This window comes from Calonectris borealis, chromosome 1 (genome assembly GCF_964195595.1).
Source record: "Calonectris borealis chromosome 1, bCalBor7.hap1.2, whole genome shotgun sequence".
NCBI lineage: Eukaryota > Metazoa > Chordata > Aves > Procellariiformes > Procellariidae > Calonectris > Calonectris borealis.
Window position 1 is genome coordinate 143985452 of NC_134312.1, and position 20428 is coordinate 144005879.

General features: G+C 39.0%; 1 protein-coding gene across 1 annotated transcript; it reads left to right on the top strand.

Annotated features, from left to right (window-relative positions):
* Positions 1-1911: 1911 nt before the first annotated feature.
* On the top strand, positions 1912-18749 carry LOC142074850 (interleukin-5 receptor subunit alpha-like). Its single transcript, XM_075135790.1, has 10 exons — positions 1912-2014; positions 2357-2511; positions 2646-2793; positions 3364-3472; positions 3558-3745; positions 6178-6314; positions 10510-10654; positions 14584-14671; positions 16175-16265; positions 18627-18749. Exons 1-10 carry the CDS (start codon positions 1912-1914, stop codon positions 18747-18749), a joined length of 1287 nt encoding a protein of 428 aa, XP_074991891.1.
* The last annotated feature ends 1679 nt before the right edge of the window (positions 18750-20428 follow it).

Below are 20428 nucleotides of genomic sequence, written 5' to 3' on the forward strand. Positions count from 1 at the left end.
GCCTGCTGACACTCTCTGCCATTGCAGCGCCTGTGGGAGCAAGGTGCAGGAGTTCTTTGCACACTGAGTGGGGAAGTGCCTCTCAGTGCTGTACGAAAGGTACGCCTAGGAAGAAGTCACCTCCAGGAAACAGCAATGACCTCTCCTGAAATGCCTTTCTTTGACTCAAGCTGGTTGTTTTTTTCTGAGTTTATTCACTTATTTTAAAAATCTTCCTTCTCTGCCTCTGTGTTTCCTTTCTCCAACTGAATGCATTTATATTACCTCACAAATGATTTCTATTTTTATGTCTAGAACCAAAAGTTGTTGCGACTTTAAGAATTATTTTGTTCCTTTTCCTGTTTCAGGTCTCCTTTTGACTCATGTTTTCCACAAAAGTAGTCATGTTACTAACAGCCACAAATATTTTAACTCGCTTAGTGTTTTCTATCCTCATTTTTCCCCTTTCTCTAAGTTTAAATAAAGTATATACATGTTCCTAGGAGTATTTTTGATTGCTCCATCTCATGATGAGCCCTTTACAGCCACTGCATGTTGAATTGTAAACCCCTGAAGGTCTTTGTTTTCATTTCATACTTTCCCTGACTTTTGCCACACACCTTACCATTCCAGAGGCATCATTGACAAGAAGTGAGGGTAAGAACAGCTCACTCCTTCCTTCTCTAGGCAATTAGAATTGACTCCTTTCCAGGGCACACCAAGCCAAATTTACTCACTTCTTTTGTTTGCCGTGCGCATACATGCACGGCACGCATACTACAGCTGCTGCTGTTGCTACAGCTGCGATCAGTACCAGAATGAACCAGGTGGGGGAATCTCTGTCTTAAAGCATTTTGTAATGATTTTTCATAGCACTTTATAAACAATGACAGCATTCATTAAATGACCTCTTGTTCACTGCATTATACCAAAATAACATTATAAATGAAAGTGCATGTGTATATTTTTTTTCCAGGTAATCTCGTTGCAGATTTTTTGGATGTGCTGAATAGTCACACATTTTCCTCTACATGACCAGTGCCTCTTGTTAGTCAATGTATTATGAACATTTTGATACGGCTCCAGGGATCCTTTTGCTGATCCCTGGATAATACACATAGAGTGTGTGTGAGGATTTAGTATTGAAAACAGAGTCACGATAAATCAGTTAGTCTGTGAGTGAAAGACCCCATTCTGTGAAGAACTGGTAAGGTCTCAGAGGTTGTTTTACATTAAAACAACCTTTGAATGAATACTCAGCCATCAAACAGCAATTATGTCTTTCTAAAACCAACTTTGACCAGCGCAGAATCTGTTTTCTCACTGTATCCCAAATTTAGCAAACACCTGATATATGCTTGCTGATAGTCACTTTTGCAAATGGCAAGATTCATCTCTCCTCAGATAGTTACAGTTCATATCCTCCTAAAGCAGATACCTAAACCAGGTAACGCGAATCACAACCTTGACGTGACAGTTGCTCTGCTGCCACTAGAGGCTAGATAACTCATACAGTTACAGCTGCTGGTTTTGTATCTAGCCAAAGTTATGTCAGGTGGCTCCTACCCAAACTGTCTGCTTTCAGTATCAGTAGTGTCATACCTGTGGTCTTGCCTCGCAATCTAAGCAGTACTGCCATTCAAAACCAGCTCAGCATGGCACACCTGTCCTCTTTGGCCCTGGCACCCAGTTAAAGAGTGCGCTTAGATACAAACATCCTGGGAATAGAAGGCACCGCTCAACAAGACCCATTAAACATAAGTCATTTCATATTTACTTCTTATACTTCAGACATCGCTTAAGTGGTTAAGTGACTGTTTCATATTATTTCACAGATGCAAAATGAAAACCTCATGTTCTAAGTGCTTTTTCAACCAAATTTGGAACTAAAGAGTCTCAGTTTCTGCAGACCTGTGGCCCAAAGCATTTGCTATGGCACGTGTTACAGTCGTTCCTGTCATGCTGATATTAAGTTTTTTCCAGCGTAAGACACTATTTTCCACTAGCCTGGCAAGTGGACAACCAGATGTAGTGGGTAAGTAAAATATTTAGTAACAGTTCATCCTATGCTAGCCATCCCAGATGTCTAACGTGAACTTGTCAAGGCACTTGCTACAGCCCATAGAGAGACCTGTGCTAGGAGAGGTGTCCAAGACAGGTAAAAGTGAATCACCTAACATTTCGGGAGGTGCAGATGGGTAATCATGAATATCACCACTAAAGTCAGTCATATTCAACAGAGCTCAGCAACCACCTGCTCCATGTAAGAACAGAGTTCCTGGGGGAGCTACTGGGTATGCAAGCCTTACTGAGAGCCAAATCCTTTGTGTACACAGAGGTGGGCCCTCTCCTCTGTGTAATTTCATTGTAATTGCAGATGTTCTTGGGCTACATAATGTTCTGCGGATTACCAAGCATGAGTCGAGAGTTATTTTGTCCTGGAACAATAATCTGACAAAAGAAGAAACTGAGAAGTACACTGTGAAGTATATTTTGAGCTATAAATTCTTCAATACCACTCGTGAAAGGAAAGTAAGTTGTTCAATGGTTGCACATAGTTTAAAGTGAAATAATCTGTTACTTTATTCAGTAGATGAATTTGCATAATTTCACTTTCAATACTTAGTACCATCTACCTTCATGCAATTCCTTCTTCCTCCTCTTAGGAAAGACTGCAGGAGAAGAAAAAGATAATACGTCTTGAGTTACATTCTGGTTTTAATGCTAAAGTTAAAACACAACTTTTTGCAGAAGAAACAGAAGACGTAATTAAGGAGAGTGGCTGGACAGAATTTACTTACAAGGCACCTCCAGGTCAGCTATTTCCTACGTGTTGTTAAGACATCCAAGCATTCATGATAATATTCTGTCTTAATCGGAGACATATAATTTCTGAAAGCTCATTATTATCTTATGCTACTTTTTTGGTACGGATTTGTTAAGAAGATGACACGTAACACCTTGGAATATTGCAGAATTATTTCCTTTATTAGACATGTTCAGATTCAGAAAACTCCAGCTCTGCTGAGCGAGATGTCAGAACAACCCGACCACTCTCTCCTATTTCCCTAGCAACTCATGTCTCTTGAAGATTGCCTTCTGTATCACCTGGTTTCAGGAAATCTTAAAAAAGCAGAGCTTTTCAATACTACTCCAGACATTTTTTTATTTAAATGGCTTAGTAAGGCTTTTGGCGGTAGTAGAAGATGTGCTTCTCAGTTGTCATTGTCCAAAAAGCCGAAAGACCCATTTGTTCTCACCTACCACTTATTCACACTTCTAGAAATAAGGCTCGATGATGGGTTTGCAAAGGCAACCATCATGTTGTTATTAGAAAATCCGTGTAATCCATCACTCTCTCTTTTTCTCCTTTCTTTGTTGCAGTATATATTCAGAATCTTTCATGCATCATATATAACATTTCTTTTTTTAATTGCACCTGGAATATTAAAGCAGAAGCTCCTGAAGATATCCAGATCTTTTTTTCATACAGGTAAGAGTCTTGTGCAAAGTAAGTATGAAACCATGTTTTTGTACCTAAGTCCTTGATTTACAAGACTCATATTTCCCTCTCACAGACACGTAGGAAAAGATTTTGAATGCCAGCAATATATAAAAAATGCAAGGAAGAAAAATATTGGATGCCATATGAGAGAAATATATTTCCAACCATCAAGAAAAATCAATTTAAACATAACTGTAAGACATCTGAGAAATAATTCAAGAGGACTGTCTTATTACAAAGCTTTTACACCTCAGACAATAGGTAAGTATTGTCTGTTATTACCTATTATGAAAAGTTCATTTATTGGTTATTTCATTGGTCTGGAAAGCAAAGAAAAGAAAGAGTGGAGTGTGACAAAGTCAGAATATTAATTCTAACCTTTTATGCATTCATCTCGCTGGGAATTTTACACAAAGATCAAACAAAATGGATTATTGCTCAAAGGTTTTTATTCTTTTCTCTGATGTAATATTGTTTATCTATAACTGGCATTTTAAAAAATTGATAGGCTAGTGTGAGAAAATGTAATTTGAAAACCATTATACCCTTCTTTTCTCTAGTTTTTCTATTTCCTATCCTTTTCTTTTTCTTTTATAATGTTGAAGAAAATGTAATAAAAAGAAAGGAACATAAATAGACACAAGTCTCATTCATAGCTGAATTTAAGAATATGAATGTTCTCAAACATTAGTAACATTTTATTTATGATGCCATTTTTCAGTTAAAAATACTTTGACAGTTATTTTTAATTATCGACAGTTTTGAATGATCATACAAAATTGTTTTTCTTTACTTCTCTGGGAAGTTTGAATTAATCTCATGGGTAAGAAATTCATCTGAGTTTTAGCACAGACTGCAGATTCAAGTACCTTTTAAATTATGAACATGTTGATCACATGTCAGACATGTAACATGGGAATCAGTCATAACTCAAGGGATAGCAAAACAGTCATTCAAAACTATAAAAATTTATTGTGAGTTAGATCTCATTTATTCTGTTCTAATACATTAGAATTTTGGGCTTTACCCAAAGATTTACACTGCAATCAGAGCCAGCTATAAACAAGATGTTCTGTTTCAGCAAAATAAAACATTTTCAAGAAAATCTGATTTTTCTGAAAAGACAAAAAAAAAAGGGGGGGAAAACTAATCTGCAGGAAGACTCTGTTTTCATGGCTGACTGGGAATATGCTCACTTCCAGACTGGCTGCTGAGGTCTGATCCCACCCACAGACTCCAGAGCAGAGAGCTGCCATAGTACATCCAGTTTTAGGATCAAATGTTTCACACAGCAACAAAAGATTTCACGTAATGTTCAGAGATGAAACCTGAACTACTCTAATTTGCCTGACAACCTCCTGAGGGCTTGCCCAGCCCCACCTTGGCAGTTTCACGCTTTCTCCCACCCCTCTGCTACTCCTCAGGCAACCTTCCCAGTCCAGGGCCTCCCCGGGGAGCACAGGGCTGAGGTGGGCAGGAGTGAGCGGGGGGGATAAGTAGGAGGGAACAGGCTGTCCCTTCCCTTCTTCTCTCTCCATCCACTCAATCTCCTTCCTCCTGTTGAGAGTGGCCACTGCCTTCTCTTTGCAGAGGCCAGACTGCCAGCATTTCCTCCCTCCTCCTCTTCCTCCCTTCCCGTCTTAACCATCTTTAGCCATCATCAGGATGCACGCCAGTCACAGCTGGCTCAGCCCAACAGCTTCCCCTCCTGTCTCAGCACCAGGCACAAACCCTGTTAGCTCGCCTTGCCTTTAAAACCCATTGCCAGGCTTTGGTAGGGCACAGCAAAATGTAAGTGAACTTGCAGGGGACATAATTGTTCACATTGTAAGTAGTGGAATTACTCTTGCAAGGCTCCAATATTGCAAGCCAGGATTGTCTTCTGCCTCCTGAGAAGGTGGTTCTACCCTTCAGGTCACACACATCAAAAAGGCTTGTTTGTATCTGGGCTCCCCTTCTTCAACAGGAAAGCCTCCATCTGGCTGTAGCCAGCCTAGCCCTTGCACGGTCCTGGAGGTCCATTGTCTTCCTGCGAGTTACCAGCCCCTGCAGTCTAATCTCCCCTCTAGTAACATGACGCATGGTCTATTTGTTTGTTTACATCTCGTAAGCACATCTTGCTTCCTCCATAGCAAGTGCTCGCTTGCCCATTTACAGGAGAGAGAGAGAGAGAGAGAGAGATATTTTTTAAGCATCTGCAACAAACTTCATATATTGAATAAGACCTGCCAGGAGCCAGTACCCCTTCAGTAACCTCTCAGTGAGAGATGAAATTCAATTTTTTTCAAAGTTATACTACCAGGCTTATGGGCAGGCCTGGGGTATCCCACAAGACACATGTATCCTACGTGGCAGGGAGCCTGTAGCAGATTGGAGGTCTCCTCAACACCCACCCAGACTCTGGAGAGTGAACTCAAAGGATCTGTTCCTCCTGCCCACCCTCGCTACCTTCCCTGGAAAGATATGTGGAAAAAAACCCTCCCTCTCTTTATTTTGGGGCAGAAATGGATGCCACTTAACGAGCAGCAGTTTTAAAGAAAAAGTGTCACTCACCGAATGCCTTCTTTGGGTGTAAAAAACTCCAAAATAGTCAGCTATGTATTTTAAGGACTAATGCACTATGTTTGTTTTCATTAGCATAAATATGAGAAAGAACATGAGGTACAGAAGGTCTCTCTGTGCTCTTTTTTCAGAGAAACTGAACCCACCGATCAACGTCTCAGTTTCCCTTGAAAACAGAAGTGTTAAAATTCACTGGAAACCCCCGCCTACTCTTGGGTCTGCAAGTAACAAGTGCTTTTTGTATCAAGTGAAAATAACAGATCGTAAGGTAGTCAGTTTTTTGGTAATACACTTAATCTGTATAGCATAACTTCCATAAAAACTAGGCCTCCCTTGAATTTAGCAGAATTAAAAAACTCAAAGAAACTTTAAAGAAATCCCAAGGTCTTTCATGAATAATACAACTTTTCTTGTCTTTCTGGTCAAAAATGAAAAATCAACATATTTTTTGAAGCCTTTCAGAGTCATGGTTGCATTGAGGTGGATTGGTTGTTTTTTTTCTTTTCATCTTGAATTTGACTTGTATATTAACATCACATATGCTATTGACTTTTCTGTTATTGAAAAACGAGTATTGATGAAAAGTTTAGCAGCTACTTTGATAATATTTTTTAAGAAAAAAAACACGTTGTTGTTGTTATTTCTATATACCTCACTAAAAGAATCACCCCTGTTGTTTGCATACATTATATATATTTAAAAATCTTTCACGGTGTATCAGCAGCTTCTCTTAGTCTTACCAGTAAGAAATAGGATAGAGTTATAGTTCAAATTACGCTGTATGGTGACTAAATGCCACCTAACATTACCACATGGCATTTTTAAATTACCTGGAAATAAAAGCTGAAAAGTTTTCATGCAAATTCTTATTTGAACTCCCAAAGAGTAGAAAGCCAAGGACTTAATTTAGAATATGATAGGTATGAAATTCAGATGTGTATTGGAATGTGAATTTTCTGAACCTTTGGTGTTTTCATTTAAGCTCTCTTTGAAGCTGTGTTTTTTTGTAAGAACCTAAATCTTAGCTAACACACACCTCAACCAGTCTACAGTACCCTAACAATAAAACACTTATGTAAGCTGGCTGCAAACATTTGAGAGACAATTAAAGCCTGAAAGAACATATGACTAAATTGATATGCATACACTCTTTGTTATACACCATACAAAGAAGTGCAATGAGGTAGACATGTTATTGATCACATAATGTTATCTTCATAAATTACAGCAGGGCTTACTAATTCAGGTGCAGTGCTAATACTGTTAGGCAGCTTCCAGAACAGGGCTGGCTCTTCCCACATTCCCTCATTGCAGCATGTGGAAAAAGATCTCAGGTCTGTACATGGAGATGCCAAAGCTTCCCAGTTCTCTTTGGGTTTTTACAGAATAAAGACAGGTAGTCTCCTTTTAGGCCACCTCTGAGAGTAGTTATCATCCCCTTAACCAATCCCAAATCTAATGTTTCAAAACCCCTGCCAGAGACATCTAGGGGCTTGTCCCTGTCCATTCACAAAGCTCTTAATCACTAACGGCTGTGAGCAGAGGGAGCAAAGGAGGTTAATGCTGGATCCTTGGTATCCTGTTCAGACATGTGCTGGAGCCCCTCTGATCCCTTCCTGCCCATGCACGCGGATTTCCTTCATGTTTGAAGACCCAGAACAAGGGAGGTAGAAACGGGGAGGGCCGGGAGTAAGGCGTCCCCTCCCACTGTGGGGCTGGGATGTGCCCAAGGTGAGCAAGGGGATCCCGCAATCTACAGTGTTCATGCAGCCACTGCAGACCCTGTTTCCAGCTTCCTAACACCTTCCACTCTCTGGAAGGAAATGTCAAATACATATAATAGTCCAGCATCCTTACTTAAATGGAATAAACCTCTTATTTTTTCTTCTCTTACACAGCTGCTCCTCTGCTTTGTACACATCTGCAGTATATAAACATAGGAAAGGAAAGCAAAGAAAAATCATTGGGGCATGGAAGTGAATAAACACCTACAGCAGTGGAAAATCATGGGGTTTTTTTTCCACAGATAGGATGGTTTGGGAAGACAGGAGAGAGGCAGCTGCAACAACAACAAAAAGACATGTGAGGGCACCAGCTAAATGAGGGGGGTTTAAGGTAGATTTGAGGAGAATCAGTGTCAAAGCTAGATTAAAACAGTAGTGACCTAGCCAAGGACCACAAAAAGGGAGGATGGGGGGTGGGCTGGGAGAGATTAAGGAAGAAATCTGCACCAGTATTACAGGAGACACAGGAGGGAGAAGAATGGAGAAAGCCTGAGATTCTGTTTCCTGGTCAAAGCAAGGTCTTAATTGCTGTCACAGAGACTTAATGAATTGAGGTATTAGGGTATCCGTAAGCAGACTTGTAGATATTTGTTAAAGAACAGGTAAGAGGATAATGATTAAAATATACACGTCTATATTTATTTATTCTGAATACCTGAAGAGATGACCTGCTGAATACTTACTATACAAATAATAATACTGTGGTACAGATTGATAAAGCTTGAAAATAGGGAGTTAAGTCTGTCTGTGACTGGAAGATAGGGAGGGTCAGCATGTACTATGGGAAACAAGATTAGAACTTTAAATGTTGGGTAAGTCTGAAATCAACAAGCAAAAATTCAGGAATAAGCAAAATCCTATTATTAGCAAGTACAGGTCAAATGTGCCAATACAAAACAAGGAATTAATGTGTAGACAGCAATGCAGAAGAAAAAAAGATCTGTGGATTACATTGAACCACAAGCTGAGTCAATCATTCCATGCAATTACACAAAGGTCAAATGTTACTCAAGTATATATGACAGGCATGTCACATGCGAGATGTAGGTTGTGACTAATTCGCCTTTCTAGCTTCTGAGTTTTACCTCAAGTTTCAAATTGTGCTTTGGGCACCACCACATAATACAAATCTGTTGAAAAAAAGTCCAGAGAACATCAGTAAGAGTTATCAAAATGAGCATAAGCTTTGAAAACGTGCTCTAGGAGTGGAAGACTGAGGGACATGGTCTAGAGTAAAGGAGTGTAACTTGTGTTAACAATCTTCTGGTAAGTAAAAGGTTGTTAATAAGAACATAGGGATCATACTTACCCATGTCAACTTGTGAGTAGCATAAAAAGTGACTGGCTAAATTCAAACCAAGGGAAACATATGCTAAAAGTTAGGAAAAGTGCCCTAATTCCAAGGAAAGTCTGGCACAGGAACAGATTTCTGAGGCTGCTTGGGGGTGGCTCTGTATAGTTACCGACAAAGGATTAGATAAACATCCTCCAGGAATGGTCTGGGCAGATGTGACTGAAAGTTGCTGCACATCATGATTGCCGGGAGGTGGCCTACGTAATTTTATAAGAAGTCTTTCAGTCCTGCATTTTGGAAATTTCCTGTGATGACATAAGCTTATTATTGGCTCCTTAGGAAGAAATTTTCAGGCACAGCATTCGATTAGCACTTAACCCTCATAGTCACTTGTAGTTTAGTTTTGAAATCCCAAGGACTTTCCCCCATTTTTACTTACTTTTGAAAAACTTAGCATGCGAACTTTTGGACCTAGTTTTGACATCAGATCTGGAAAGGTCTTAAAGAATGTGAAGGAAGAGAAAGAAATGCCATGGTACACAGGGTCAAATCTACACTGCACACTGGTCAGTATGAGGAGAGCAGGAGGTCACCTTTTCTTAAAGTTGACCTTATAGTACTACCTCATCATGCTTTCCTAACACCAAAGATGCAAAGATTCTGGGCCCCTCTGTGTCTGAGATGCATACTTCCTGCTTCTTTGCTACTTCCTAACATTATTTTTAATTGTTATAAGCAGGAGTTTCCTCTCCTGCTTTTTTTTTGTTCTTTCTTATATTCTTAGCATTGTTTATTTACAGCAGTTGGCTTCACTTTTCAAAAGTGATGAATGATTTATCACTTTTAAAACAGAGATCCCTCTGTTTTAAACTCTGACACTCCTTGTATGGACTTGATCTTTTGAAGTGACATGCTTTCTTTTATAGGCACAATTCAAGAAATTTCAAGGTAGTCACTAAAATAGTGGGCATCCCTCACCACCAGTCAGCTGAAAAATGCAAGCTTTTATTCTACCAGACAACCAAGTATAGCACACTACCCACACCAAAACCTTGAAACTTGCAGTTTCATAGTTACTGTATTCATCCTACACTTGGTGTGATAAAAAATGAAAGGGGAATCAGTGTTTTCAAATTCTTACTGTCCTGCTAAAGCTGATAGCTCCTTCCATCTTATAAGTTCTAGGCTCTCCTTCATTTTCAGTCCTGAGTTTTAACACATGCCAGGTGAGAGTCAGATTGTGTCTGGACATAAACACTTGTTCTGAAAATCTCTTCCTGCTAGATTTGAGATGTAAATAATAGTATTTTACATCCCTAGATTTATATCAGTTTGAACTGCAATGTGAAATCACCTAAAATAACCCCCTAAACCTATCTTGATAGATTGTAGATGTCACTGCAGAGAAATACGAGTACCCATTTCATAAGCCAGCAAAAAAATGTGCAGCACAAGTGAGGGTAAAGAAAGAAATATGCATAAGAAACAAGATTTGGAGTGAATGGAGTGAACCAGTGTTTATTCACGATGGTAAGTTATCATGTATTTACCATTCATAACTCTTGTCACTAGATACGTTATTACTATTCAACATATTTACTTCATTACTATGTCTGTTCTTCTCCTTGCTATATTGTACTGTAGCAGTACCTAGAGGTCCACGGCACGCACCCGGCTCACACAGCTCTAGGTGCTGTAGGGAAGGCAGTCCTTGGTCTAATGAGTTGTATTTCTTTGGTCCTAAGGCAGTCTAGCACAGGGCTGTTCTCCTGAGGTAAGTTACATCTGACTCTTGACAGTCTTTGGAAAACAAAAATGGTCAGCAGCCGAAAAGGCCACAACACCCCCCTGCCTGCCCTGCAACGGGCAGCCCAAGCATCTCTACAAATGCTTTCAGCTGGAATTAGTAAGCCAAGAAACCCACAAAAGTCATAATATTAATGAAATCACATAGTCCTTAAGGACTAAGTTTAACATTTCTTTTATTACATCAGGGGATAATTTCCTCTCTGACAGAGGTAGGAAATGGTTTAGCTCTCACTTAAATATATTTTATGTGGCTCCTACAGCTCACTTCAGCACAAATTAAACAAGAACCTTGTAATACTTTTCCTTCACCCTCTATGACTAGATTTTAACATTCGTGTGCTAACAAGGGAAACTTGTGCTTTCCGTGATGAGAAAAATGCCTCCACATGCAGCAGCTTCTTGATGTCAGGTTAGGTAAAAGGGAAGTGGTATAATGGTGTGACGCTCTATATGTATGAAGAGAAACTGGTGCGTAGACTTGTCTCTGTACATTGACATGCAAAAAACAAAGTACAATACTATTGGTAATAAACCAAAACAAAATAAATATCTTCATTTAATGCAACAGACTGTGTATTTTGGAATATGTCTTTTTGATCTGTTGAGCTTCAAGTACATATTTATCTGAAGACACAGGAAATACAAGGTCAGACATTATTTTTGCAATGGATTGAATGTAAATTCAGTAATAGGGTTTATAGGATGTTGCCTGCCTACTCTGTCAGATGCCTCACCACATCCCACTGTTCTGCTGGCACCTCTCACTTGCCACCTTTGTTGGCCCAGATTCATTCATTTCATTTCAAAAGCATTTCATTTGTGAAATGCATGGAGAGAGAAACCTAGTTGCTCCAGACGCTCACTGTGGTGAAGGAGAGAACAAGTTTCAGCCCATCAGAGATTTGAATTGCCCTTTGGAGGTGCTTCTTTCTTCTCCCTGAAGACAGAGATAGCCTAGGACCGCAGCAGGACGAGCAGAGGGGTCTGCCTGGTGTCAGGCCGAACACATCTGATGTGCGGACAGTGGAGGGAGGGGAAATTAGAAGGGCTTTTCCTGGTGGGGGAATGTAGGTTTACTCACCCCCTGCCAGCCCTTCACCAAAAGAAGGAAATGGAGTTGAACAGTCACCTGTCCTGGTTCCAGTCTACCAAACCTTGCTCTCAGCAGCTGCAACTCTCCTTCAACTGTTTTCAACACCGCTGCTTTCCCAGCTTCCGCTACAGCTGCTGTTGAGGTTGAACAATCACAGCGTGTTTCTTCCACTTCAGGAAAGTTTATGGTAGACAAGGCTGCCGTTGCATATAAGCTGTAATACCTCCATGTGTTCAGTGCAGCTTGTTGATTTACCCCTTGAGCATACTGCACATATGTGCAAGCTCATGTAATGTGGCAATTTCCCTTCTTCCTTCCTGTACTCGGAGAGGATCGGTGGCTTTTATAATATAAATCTATGAATATATTACATCGAGGGATCACAGGCTCAGGCAAACCTCTTTAAACATCTCCTTTGATGCCTAGAGAAAGTTTTCTGCCCATTTTATTTTGGGAACATGTATACGTGGACATTATGAAGTGCATTTTAATATTGCCTAGATTAAAAAAACCCTGTTATTAGTAGTAACACTCATGGTAACTCCATGAAAGTCAGGTACCTAATTTCATAGACACAGTGAATTGAAAAAATTGAATCTTTCTGTGGAGTAACTTGAAAGGAAAAACATCTATTCAGTATTTTTATTTTGGAATGTGTCACTTTTTCTGCTGAAAGCCTTGAAGGAGCGTGCAATGACCTGCTTTTTGTTTGCTTCTTCATGACATTTCAATGTTTCATCTAGGAAATGTGCTACATTTCTTTAAGAACATATTTTTAAGAGGCATTTCAGCCTGCATTTAAAAAAGCTGAAACATCAAAATGAAATAACATAATTCAAAACATAACTAAAATATTTGTTCTGAAATGTTCCTTTGACATGAAAAGAATTTGTTAATTTTCTCATGGGAAACACATTCATTTTCCACTGGAATTAACATATGCCCTTGAAAAAAACCACAATTTAATCTGAACTGAGCTGTTTAGTATAGAAACTTTCTGCAAAAAAAGAAATGTTTGATCAGCTTTATTTATATATAGAAACTTGAAATAATTGGTCTAATTTTTAGAGCTGCTGAGCATTCATAGATCGCTTTGAAGTTAACAGTAATTCAGAGGTGTTCTGCATTTTTGCAAACCAAGCCACTTGTTTTGGTTTCAAAGTACTGTTATTTGTGACTAAGTTTAAGCATTTGCATCTGAAAAAAACCCACCATAAAATGGTCCACCTAAAAGAATATATGTGCTTCTTTTTCTTCCTCCTTTCCAAAATGCATGAGGTAAGAAAACAAGAGAACCAAATCTCTTTGTGGTTTGGCTGATGTAAAGACCACTGTTTCCTCTTTTCTCAAATGTGTACGTGATACGGAGTTAACAGAATGATGCAGAACAATTACCTCAAACAAAATAATTTCTACTACACAGTCCAGAGATTGTTCAGAATATATTTTCTGAGCCCTCATCTCAAAGGACAAGAAGGGAAAAACTCCCTTTTCATCTTAAAGTGAATAAAGAATAGTTTTGTGTTTTAGTAGTACATAAAGATTATTCTTATACACAGTTCTGCCCAGAGGTTAGCGAGTTTTTTCTTGGTTTCATACCAAATTTGTGGAGATTCATAATATCCTTGGTTTAAACTACAGATGGGTTCAAACTAGGAAATTTTGTACAATTCTTTTGTTCTTTGAATTTGATCTAGATTGATCCTAAAACCATTGTGTAACTGGCCTCGGACTATTAACATTTTAAGAGTTGTTCCTGCCTGCTTTTCTTCAAAGTACTTATTTCAAAGCAGTCCAAACTAATTCTGGTTCTAAAGCTAGGTATTAAACAAAAAGTTTAATTTGCCAAAAATACATTTTTGAGTCAACCAAAGACATTGCTTTTTGGTATTTGGGGTATTTTGGAGGAAGGAATGCAAGGTACAGAGCAGTATAAATATGTATTGCTGGCATTTCTTTAGGAGTATGCCTAGCAGGCTTAAAAAAGGTAAATATAATGAAAACCAAATGTTGCTTCTTGAGTCAAAGCAAATATTTTGTTTGACAAAAAGCTTTTATTTTCATTTTGCCTTAAATCCGTTACAGCTGTGAAGGGGTGAGGAGGCAGCGACAGGGGGCTCATGGTGTGTGGAGATGGGAGGTGGCAACAGCAGGAATCCAGAAACAGCTGGGGCAGCAGCAGGAGTGTCAATAGCGGATGGACAGAGGGTTTGATATCCAGAGGAATCAAGGCTGGAGGGAAGGATCCCGTGGCAGGACAGGCCATGCCTAGCATGTGAGAGTGGAAATCCAGGAGGGGATGGAGTCTGCTGGAGCAGAGGAAGCCAGGGAAAGTGCTGAATCAAGGCAGCAGCAAGGATGAAAGCTCAAAGGAGGAGGAAGGAACAGTGCTGAAGTCAGAAGCCCCTGTTTCCCCTAAAAAAGCTCCAGGAAATGTTTCTTTAAATCTGTGGCAGTTCAGGAATGGTGCAATATTTATGAGTCAATATATAATTCGTCCATTTATGAGCTACCCTTTCCCACATTATTAACATTACCTTTCTCTCTTCTTTTTAAGAAAAGACAGTGGACGTCATGCTGCTAAGCCTCACATTGTTTTATCTCCTGATTTTCCTTGGAGGCTTGCTGACATGTGCATGTAGAAGGTAATGTACATTTCTGGAAGGTAGTATAAATTTCTGGTGGAAGAGAGGTCAGAGTGAGGGTAAACAAACCATACAATGGATTACAGTCAAATACAGATCTTCTCAGATAAGTTACGTTTACAAGAAGCAGTTAATTGTGCATTGCCGACTATTGTTCTAACAAAGGAGTGCTAGGTGTTAAGACCTAATGTAAGATACTGAGCCCTATCACTGTCATCTCACAGCTCCCATCACAGACCCTGGAGCTCCAGTCTCACACCCTACTTTTTTTGCCACTACAAATGACACTTTTTCACCTCACTCTGACTGCTGCCTCTCTACCCTCAGTGTGACTTTGCCCCATGCTTTCGCAGGTTCTGCATTCAGGGCCACCAACGTTAATCATGCCAAAGATGAACTGCATTTGCGACATTGCCCAATTTCTTTTCATAATCCATGGGTATTACCGAAAGTAATAAGCTGGACAGTTTACAAGAAATAAGTAAGAAAGGAAAGTCAGGCTGACGGAAGGAATTTGCTTTGCTGTACTATTGGTACAACAAAGTAATAGTAGTGGTCCTACACGCACCAACAATTAATGCAGCTGACTGCTTCCATACCACTACTTTTCTGCCTGGCTACACAGATTTCCTATTGACATGGTAGAGAAGGCTTTCTTGAACTGAAAAAGAAACTTGTTCAGGATAGGCTGGTAACTCAAGATGTCTTAATATTTGAAAGGTACAGTATGTAAATGGAATCTCTGTTAAAAGTAAATGATTATTTAATTAATGACTAAATATTATTCCTGATTAGGATAAAAGAAGTTATCATGCACTCTATCTTCTTTCAGTAAACAAAGACTCAAGGAACTATAGACATGAAAGAGCTAATATAAAAATACAGAATAAGAAGTTTCCCCTGGGGCAAACAAAACTTGTAATTGAAAGCCAGCTGCATCTAAACATAAAACAATATTCTGGTCAAATAATGAGGAGTGACTCTGGCCTCAAGAGAGCAATTCAGCTGGTAGATCTTTTCAGTGGAAAATTTACATCGTACTCAAAACCAACAGATAATCCTTTGCGATGAACAAAATATTTTCATGGTTCTGTGCAGGTACCACTCACTCTCAAACCCGAATTCTGCTAGACCTCAGCAAAACACCTGTCATCCAATGTTTCTTTTTTTATTATCACACTTTATAGGTAATATTTTTAATTATGAAAAGAAAATATAGGAGTAATTTTTTAGCTATAAACATAGTAGCATGCCACAAGCTCTCGCTTTGCTTGGAAATCATATGTTTGTGCAGGTCGTAAATCTCTAGCAGGCTAAAAACCAGTCAGGCTGAAGAAGAGCTGGGAAAAACATAGGGAAAAATGTCTGCAGTGAAACAAAAAAGGGTAGAATGGTTTTAGTAACGGTAGATGCCTGTCTAATTGGCATATCTATTACAAAGCGTTATTGACTGATCTGTTCCCGTAGACATTTGAGTCGCCTGTCTGTGTCACTCTCTTGTAGGTATAGATGCCTGGAAGTTATAACCATGCCTGTTCCACACCCTTCAGATAATATCAAAACTTGGTTAGCTGCAGATGAGACTCACCACCAGGTAGAGAGTGTCTGTCTTTTTTCTCTCACTACGTTGACACGTATGATATTACTTGCGATCGGAATGGTACAACATTACATTTAGAGCAGCAGGTCATTTTTAAGAAAAACTGGGAAAAAGGTATGCATAATGTTTGTAGTGAAGCCAGAAGAGAACAGAAAGCTTGTGGAGGTTACAGGACAATGATCTCAGTAGACAGGATGGAGAAAATGGGAGCATTATCTCAAGTGTGCCTCAAAGTGTTTCAGCATACCCACACTCAATGGGCCAACATTTTAAGGAGCGACCACCCTGCCTCCCTGCAGAATTGTCAGTTATGGGATATTACATGCATAAGCATGCGGGCAAGTTATCAAAGGGAAAGTTTTTGTGGAGATCTGCAAGTCATTGGCTGTGTTGTAGTAAATGTGCACATTCTTATGGCAAATAAGAGGAGGCTCCACAATGCACGCAACGTAACCTACCCCAACTGTGCACCTGCTGCGGGATAAAACCGTGTACAGAGGTGTTTACTTTGAAAGAGCTGATGTGCTGTAAATTCAGATGCTAGATTATCTCATTGGAAATTATGAGTCTTTAATCAACTGAGCAAAACAGAAAACAAATATTTGCAATATTTGTGTGGCTACCATTAATGGAGCTCCTTGGCTAGCACATTCAATGCTTCTTATCACTGGCTGTCATTGTGTGAGTTAGAGGGGAAAAAAGTGCTAGTCAGGCAGTGGTCTAGATCCTTATAACTCTGGTGAAGCTACAGAGTGAACTGCGCTCTAGGAGGCATGGTAAGATTGCCTCTTACCTGATTCTCCTGCTACACATGATGAGAAGGTGGAGGTGTGCCCAAACTATGTTTTTTGGGGGGGAAACATCATTGAAATATAAAACTCTAATGAGGATTTTTTCCATTCTATGTACTCAAAACATTTCTCCAGAGCCTCTGCAGGATTTCTATTAATTTTACTCCGTCCTGCTTTATTATTGTACTCACACTGCAATATCAAAATGTCTTCTAACAGTGCATTCAGCAATGTAACTAACAGTTGCCAATGTGAACTGTTATGCCATCTTCTCTCCTAGGGGAAAAATGTATGCCTTCTAATACTGTGTTTTGCTTTTTGTATAAATATACCTACATGATTGCAAACTCTGACAGAAACCATGGACCATCTCAATCAATGAATCACATTTTGAATTGTGAGGCAAGAGGCGTGGGTTGTTTTGTTTTGTTTTATTTTACCTTCTCAAAGACAAATTTATGGAAAAACCAATGTGCATATGCTATATAATTATATTACAAATGACAAGACTGAAGTATTTTGAACTTGCTCCTGGAATTCATTCCACAAGCCTTGGGCTGGCTCTTTAGAGCAGTCTGTGTTCCTCTTCTTCTTTACAGTCATCTTCTCAGAAAAGAAAAGCCCAAAAGCTCCAGAACTGGACTGAAGCCAAGTCTCTTATTCTCAAGATTCAAAGTCATTTCTATGACACTTCTGGCCAAAATTATTTGACCAAATTTGATCCAAAAGGTGTCACATTTACCACATTTTCTGTGCAAAAATACTTTGGCGCCCTTTTCATTAGTAATAGTGAACGAATTAACTGATAGTCCATTGTGTGGACTGGCAGAATGTAAAGATAAAATCGCCACCATCAAACTTATATTGTGTAACCCCCTCCACCCTAGAACTGCATACACTGCTATTTAGGGGTCTTTGATTCAATATATAAATAAAAAAGCACAGCAATCAATGATCACTACAAAAAAATATATATTTAATATCACTAACAAAGAAAAAAGAAATTCCTGTCCCCAAACTGTTACAAACACTGAATATACCTTTGACAGGAAGACCTCAGCATAGATGTGTAATTACTGTCTAGATGATTACAACAAGTGGCTGAGATGACTGTTGGTAGCACTTCTAGGAAATATAAATTGAATAAAACATATGGAACATATCAGTATCTCAAATATTGCTGACACCTGAAATAGCAAAGACATTGGCTTTGGACATACTGTAAGAGTTAAGACGACTGTGGAGAATGGTACTGAGATAATCTGTTTTATCCAACAGATAAGAAAGCTAGACTGTGACTTTGACATAAACCTTAGGTACATAGTCATATCATCCTGGAGGGTGACAAGCAACAAAATTAGGGCTCAGAACAACTAAGCAAATTTGCCTGTGAGCAACTTTGAGAGAGTAACTCTCATGATCTCTGTATTCCAGTTACATGACAGAGTAAGTAATTTGTCCTAATCCTAGAAACACTAAATAAGTAGCATGCTTGTAAAAATATTCAGAATTTGTAATACCATTGAATGCAGATGTTGTGCATAATGTAATTTTTATCCAACAGAAACAAATGTCAATGCAAATGGAGATGCACTCAGAGGTTACTATGGGAATACCAGAAGGGAACAGAGACGAGAACATTCAACAACAGAAATGTTTGAAGAAATCTGGATTAGAAGACCTGTAGGGACGATACATTTTTCTATCTGCATGCAAGAGTTACCTTTCTGTGAGGTGGACAATATTCTGACAGATCTAAGAATGGCTGATACTGGAGTTTGTCTGAGCCCAATAATTTGAAGTATTTTGAGCTCTGACATCGTGCAACTCTTAAAATGAGCTTTGGATCACAAAGGCAAAGCAGTACCTTGCAGTTTGTCTCTAACTACTACTGATTTTCAGCCCAGTAAAATTACAGCACCTCAGAAAATATGATGCAATGTTGAGGTCCACTTGGGTTAAAATGGAATTAGAGTTAGTGTTTCATAATGCTGCAATAGCTTCCAAGTACTGTCTGATAGATCAACGGCTTTGAAGACTGGCTGTTCATACAAATCTCATACTAGCTATTCAATATCTGATTGGTCATGAGAAGTGGTGGAAGTAATGAATGTTTCTGGAAACAGCAGCAGAAGCTCACAAGAGTTCCCTAAAGCTCCAAAAAACCTCACTTTCTGAGGCACTGCACACAATGCAGTGTAAGTAGACATCAACCGGAAAGAAGAGTCATGTGTGAAGACATAAGGTCTTTTCATGTGATGGACTTATTCTTTTGCAGTTAGTAAAAGGAGAAAACCTTAGACAAGATAAAGAAAACAAAGTTTTTGGCTGTATTGTGATTGTTTAAATAAGTATAACTCAGTGAAGTTAAAGTTCAGAACTGACCAACTACTGCTATTTATTTTTTCCTGTCCTTTTAGATAAATCTTTCTTTCTGTTTCCATGAGGTGGTGAGCCATGCCAGTTCATTTTGAGGTGCACAACCAGGGTAGACTACTTTAACTCTTAGTTGAGACAGTATTTATTTGACTGCAAGAGAAGGAATATAGGGCCTTGATTTTGCAAGTAAGATGTTTCTGCAGACTTTTTTGTAGTCGGGAAATACAAACAAATGATGGACCTAATTTTCTGGAAGACTTGGAAGCTACCTGAAAAATTCTTCCTTTCATTTCTAGTAAAATTTCTCCATGTTCAAAATAATATTAGTTGAAGGAAATATTTGATTACACTTGAAATAACATCTTTTGTATTATTGTAGAGGACAATATAAAACTTTTGTTTGTCCTTTTTGAAACATTCAGTTTATAAGATACACTTCTGTGCAGAGTTTTGATTCACCTGAGTATGCTTTTTTTGGTAAAATGTCTCTCTCACCACAGTGGAGAAGACTGCACTCTTTCTCCTTTAATACTAAGAGTGGCTGGTAACATCTCAAGAGCCCAAGCTGGAAATGGCTGAACAGCAAAAGGACTATCATTGACTTTGTTTGCCATAAGATCAAGTTCATGACCTCAGGAAAAAACAATCAACTTTATTAGTTAGTGTTACCTTTCCTGTTGCATTGTATTTTTTACAGAAGGTAAGGGTGGCCTTACTTTTGAACATCAGTGCATACCTGTCAGCCTGATGCCTACACAAATCCTCAGAGAGAAGATGAATGGTAGATATCAGGTACTGAATCAAGTTTCAGTAATGACAACTCCTGTAATGTTTCCTTCTCTGTCTTGAGTGCAGATGGGAAAACCAGCAATCAACATACTCATTTTTCTCTTGGATGATCAGACACTGTCTCTGTGGGTAGACAAGGTAGTTTATCCCATCACCCATGGTCCAGACATGTTTTCTCAAGAAGGAGGGGAAAGAATT

Bases quoted from the DNA above. Each gene is read 5' to 3' on its own strand.
- LOC142074850 (XM_075135790.1), top strand. From the start codon at position 1,912: ATGGCACGTGTTACAGTCGTTCCTGTCATGCTGATATTAAGTTTTTTC. The intron at 3,473-3,557 runs GTAAGAGTCTTG...TCCCTCTCACAG, and splicing joins CAGATCTTTTTTTCATACAG to ACACGTAGGAAAAGATTTTG. The intron at 3,746-6,177 runs GTAAGTATTGTC...CTCTTTTTTCAG, and splicing joins TTTTACACCTCAGACAATAG to AGAAACTGAACCCACCGATC.